We start from the raw sequence: 5,564 nt of genomic DNA, 5'->3' as shown, positions 1-5,564 counted from the left end.
TCTCTCTCTCTTTTCCCTCACTCTCCATCCCTCTCTGGCTATCTCCTCACTCTCTCTCACTCTTTGTCTATCTCTCTCTCTCCCTCCCTGCTCTTCCTCTCTGTCTCTCTGTCTCTCTCTCTCTCTCTCTCTCTCTCTCTCTCTCTCTCTCTCTCTCTCTCTCTCTCTCTCTCTCTCTCTCTCTCTCTCTCTCTCTCTCTCTCTCTCTCTCTCTCTCTGTCTGTCTGTCTGTCTGTCTGTCTCTCTCTCTCTCTCTCTCAATTCAATTCAATTCAATTTAAGGGCTTTATTGGCATGGGAAACGTATGTTAACATTGCCAAAGCAAGTGAAGTAGATAGTAAACAAAAGTGAAATAAACAATAAATATTAACAGTAAACATACACTCAGAAGTTCCAAAAGAATAAAGACATTTCAAATGTCATATTATGTATACAGTGGGGAAAAAAGTATTTAGTCAGCCACCAATTGTGCAAGTTCTCCCACTTAAAAAGATGAGAGAGGCCTGTAATTTTCATCATAGGTACACGTCAACTATGACAGACAAAATGAAAGAAAATATCCAGAAAATCACATTGTAGGATTTTTTATGAATTTATTTGCAAATTATGGTGGAAAATAAGTATTTGGTCAATAACAAAAGTTTCTCAATACTTTGTTATATACCCTTTGTTGGCAATGACACAGGTCAAACGTTTTCTGTAAGTCTTCACAAGGTTTTCACACACTGTTGCTGGTATTTTGGCCCATTCCTCCATGCAGATCTCCTCTAGAGCAGTGATGTTTTGGGGCTGTCGCTGGGCAACACGGACTTTCAACTCCCTCCAAAGATTTTCTATGGGGTTGAGATCTGGAGACTGGCTAGGCCACTCCAGGACCTTGAAATGCTTCTTACGAAGCCACTCCTTTGTTGCCCGGGCAGTGTGTTTGGGATCATTGTCATGCTGAAAGACCCAGCCACGTTTCATCTTCAATGCCCTTGCTGATGGAAGGAGGTTTTCACTCAAAATCTCACGATACATGGCCCCATTCATTCTTTCCTTTACACGGATCAGTCGTCCTGGTCCCTTTGCAGAAAAACAGCCCCAAAGCATGATGTTTCCACCCCCATGCTTCACAGTAGGTATGGTGTTCTTTGGATGCAACTCAGCATTCTTTGTCCTCCAAACACGACAAGTTTAGTTTTTACCAAAAAGTACTATTTTGGTTTCATCTGACCATATGACATTCTCCCAATCCTCTTCTGGATCATCCAAATGCACTCTAGCAAACTTCAGACGGGCCTGGACATGTACTGGCTTAAGCAGGGGGACACGTCTGGCACTGCAGGATTTGAGTCCCTGGCGGCGTAGTGTGTTACTGATGGTAGGCTTTGTTACTTTGGTCCCAGCTCTCTGCAGGTCATTCACTAGGTCCCCCCGTGTGGTTCTGGGATTTTTGCTCACCATTCTTGTGATCATTTTGACCCCACGGGGTGAGATCTTGCGTGGAGCCCCAGATCGAGGGAGATTATCAGTGGTCTTGTATGTCTTCCATTTCCTAATAATTGCTCCCACAGTTGATTTCTTCAAACCAAGCTGCTTACCTATTGCAGATTCAGTCTTCCCAGCCTGGTGCAGGTCTACAATTTTGTTTCTGGTGTCCTTTGACAGCTCTTTGGTCTTGGCCATAGTGGAGTTTGGAGTGTGACTGTTTGAGGTTGTGGACAGGTGTATTTTATACTGATAACAAGTTCAAAAAGGTACCATTAATAAAGGTAACGAGTGGAGGACAGAGGAGCCTCTTAAAGAAGAAGTTACAGGTCTGTGAGAGCCAGAAATCTTGCTTGTTTGTAGGTGACCAAATACTTATTTTCCACCATAATTTGCAAATAAATTCATTAAAAATCCTACAATGTGATTTTCTGGAAAAAAAATCTCAATTTGTCTGTCATAGTTGACGTGTACCCATTATGAAAATTACAGGCCTCTCTCATCTTTTTAAGTGGGAGAACTTGCACAATTGGTGGCTGACTAAATACTTTTTTCCCCACTGTATATACAGTGTTGTAACAATGTGCAAATAGTTAAAGTACAGATGGGAAAATAAATAAACATAAATATGGGTTGTATTTACAATGGTGTTTGTTCTTCACTGGTTGCCCTTTTCTTGTGGCAACAGGTCACAAATCTTGCAGCTGTGATGGCACACTGTGGTTTTTCACTCAGTAGATAAGGGAGTTTATCAAAATTGGGTTTGTTTTCGAATTCTTTGTGGATCGCTGTAATCTGAGGGAAATATGTGTCTCTAATATGGTCATACATTTGGCAGGAGGTTAGGAAGTGCAGCTCAGTTTCCACCTCATTTTGTGGGCAGTGTGCACATAGCCTGTCTTCTCTTGAGAGCCAGGTCTGCCTACGGCAGCCTTTCTCAATAGCAAGGCTATGCTCACTGAGTCTGTACATAGTCAAAGCTTTCCTTAAGTTTGGGTCAGTCACAGTGGTCAGGTATTCTGCCACTGTGTACTCTCTGTTTAGGGCCAAATAGCATTCCGGTTGGGTCTAATTGGGTTGTTGTTGTTGTCCTGGGGCTCTGTGGGGTCTGTTTGTGTTGTGAACAGAGCCCCAGGACCAGCTTACTTAGGGGACTCTTCTCCAAGTGAATCTCTCTGTAGGTGATGGCTTTGTTATGGAAGGTTTGGGAATCGCTTCCTTTTAAGTGGTTATAGAATTTAACGGCTCTTTTCTGGATTTTGATAATTAGCGGGTATTGGCCTAATTCTGCTCTGCATGCATTATTTGGTGTTTTACGTTGTACACAGAGGATGTTTTTGCAGAATTCTGCATGCAAAGTCTCAATTTGGTGTTTGTCCCATTTTGTGAATTCTTGGTTGGTGAGCGGACCCCAGACCTCACAACCATAAAGTGCAATGGGTTCTATAACTCTCCTTGTTTTCTGTTGGTATTGTCCCTGGACTTGCACTGCAAAGAACAAGTTTTCTCCTGACATTTTCTTAATTGATCCATGGCAGCAGCTTTGTGCTCTACTGTTTTTCCACTGCTATAGTAATTCATATATTCCGTTCTCCAGAGGAGCTTCTCTCAAGTTCTTTGTTGGGAAAATAAACATATTATCGTAGTCCTCTTTTCAGATGTGATTGTACATTTGTTTTATAATTTCTCATGCTGTTAGATGAAAATAACTTTGTGAAGTTCATGTGTTAATACAGTATGCAACTTAAAGCAATTACTCACTATTCAAGGGATAGTTCGATATTAAAAGGATAGTTCAATAAAGCCCTTTACCTACTTCCCAGAGTCCCGAAAAATCCCTTTAATTCCGGAGTGTACAGGCATCTTCCGCTGCAATGTAAATGTTACGCAACACTTCAGGGTTGGGAGATATTCTCAATCAGGAAGACAGTTATTACAGCCATTAAAATCACCATCCACTTTAGGTAATGAACACAATTAGCCATTACACCAATAGCATAGCTTCACAGGAGAGCATTCCTCCCCACCCACTGAGGCACAGGGAAATAGGCCACTTTGTCAAGCTGTAAACTCCCACTTTACTAAGGCCAGAGCTGAGATGATGTTAACTGTGCTCTGTCTACTGACAGAACCCTGATGAAGGCTAAACGCAGAAATGTATTGTTGTTTTATAGTGTATTTTTCTCTTCAACATCCATTGTCCCCCAAGAGTGTCTGAACCCTCTTTCACATATCCACTGTATTTACTGACTTATTGACAGCCTTTTCTGTGTCTCTGTTAATCTGTCTGTCTGTCTCCATGTGTCTGTAGGTCTCCTGCAGGAGTCTTTCATTGATGAGCCAGATGGTCTGGTGTCAGTCAACCTGCTGGTTGTGTCTGCGGTCTCGGCCTTCACCACGGGGGCGGTGCTGTCGGGCTTGGCTGTCTGCTGGATCATGAGTCATCGCCACCGCACACGAGGGGCAGGAGCCAACAGGAGCCGTAAAGGAGACAAGGAGCAGAACATGCTGGGTCAGGGCCGGAGCGGCTCAGTGATGAGCGTGACACGTACCAGCGGCAGCGAGAGATCCCGGTCACATTCTCAGGCAGACAACCCGTTCGTAATGCCCAATGGCTGGCCTAAAGGAGAGATGGATCCAGGCCTGCCTACTCCAGAACAGACCCCCCTGCAGCAGAAACGGCCTCCACCCAGCATGAGAGATGGAGACTGGGACCAGAGCCAGACCTTCCTCACCTCAGTGGGCATGCCCTGCCCAGCCAACTCCGTCATCTACCTGAGCTCCAAGTTCCTGCAGGAGAGAGGTGGCAGGCACGAGGGCCCAGGGGATGTGGGGCCCACCAACACGGAGCGAACACGTTACCTGGTCCTGGCCAGCAACCGGGAGCCCCACGGGGGACAACCCAGGACCACCCTGAGGAACTCTGCAGGTGAATACAACTACCCAGCCACGCCACAGGACTCCCCAGACCGCAGGAGGGTGGTCTCAGCCCCCAGCACCCAGATGGACTTTGAGGAGCCCCCCCGCTGGACCCACGAGGGGCTCAACTATAACAGCAATAACGGAGCGCCCTACCCCTCCCAGCGCCCGGGCCTGATCCGGGCCAACCACCACGGCCTTGCAGACTTCAGTCACCTAATGGGAAAGAGCATGGGCGAGCCTACCCCTAGTGGCCAGTGAGGAGAAGAGCGCCATGAACCCCTCTCTCTGAAACCCATTTCCCCTCAGCAACTGGAATACCCCTCAGACTCACTCTCCCATCCCGAATCCTGCCCTGTCTGTCCTCTCTCACTGTCATTCAATGTTCTGACATCCCCCGGCGCGAAGCCTGACTGACTAACTGACTGAAGAGACTGGGACTCCAGAAGCCAGCAGTTTAGAGAGAGAAAGAGAGAGAGAGAGTTAAAGAGAGGAGGTTATTCTCCTCATGGCTTCAGCTCTGCTATCGCCCTGAGAGGTGCACCCCTCTCCTCCATACGTGGTTTAACCCACAGAGCAGGGCCTGGACACCATAAAACCAACCTCAAGGACTAGGAAGGGGTGCAAGGGAAGGGACATTTTGTGAAAAAGGAATAACAAAAAAGAGAACCGCTTCACTGATAATTTAGCATTCAGTTCCAGTTGTGAAAGGTCTCATTCTACTATCTTGTGATCTGCAAGTCATTCTTTGGGTGTGACATTTTTATTTCTGCTTTCCTTTTTGCCAGAATCCAGCAGACAACCATGTGCTTTTCCTTGGTTTTCAGGCCATCTCTATCAGTCATCTCTATCAGTCAGCTCTATCAGTCAGCTCTATCAATCAGCTTGTGTTTGGTAGATATTAGCAATGCCAGAGGGCACTGGATCATGCAGTATGGGAAAGGCTTCCTGTCTTAATGTGAGCATACAACGCACTGGAACTTCTTATAGGAATAAGCTTGATAATGATGTCAACGATCCATTCCGTTGTGTTAACAATCATGGAAAAAACAAATTTCTAGTGTGTCTGAAGCTCTATTATGTGTTTATAATCAGACCCCCCCAGTCTACAGCCCAGATCTAGCAACAACAGCACTGGAGTTGAACATGTCAAGGTGGAGGGTGCAAAAACCAG

The 5,564-nt window shown here is 45.7% G+C and overlaps 1 protein-coding gene across 1 annotated transcript in view; it reads left to right on the top strand.

The window, feature by feature from the left end:
- The window catches only part of LOC311130272 (semaphorin-6B-like), a 151,188-nt gene extending 146,333 nt beyond the window's left edge, over nucleotides 1–4,855 (top strand). Inside the window, exon 17 of the mRNA XM_084162993.1 lies at nucleotides 3,783–4,855. Within this exon, the coding sequence (XP_084019119.1) occupies nucleotides 3,783–4,651 (869 nt within the window). The 3' untranslated portion in view covers nucleotides 4,652–4,855. The remainder of the gene's footprint in view (nucleotides 1–3,782) is intronic.
- The last annotated feature ends 709 nt before the right edge of the window (nucleotides 4,856–5,564 follow it).

Source organism: Coregonus lavaretus (assembly GCF_964263955.1).
Source record: "Coregonus lavaretus genome assembly, chromosome: 6".
Classification (NCBI taxonomy): domain Eukaryota; kingdom Metazoa; phylum Chordata; class Actinopteri; order Salmoniformes; family Salmonidae; genus Coregonus; species Coregonus lavaretus.
The sequence above is the reverse complement of the archived record's forward strand: the minus strand, read 5'-3'. Positions and strand labels throughout refer to the sequence as shown.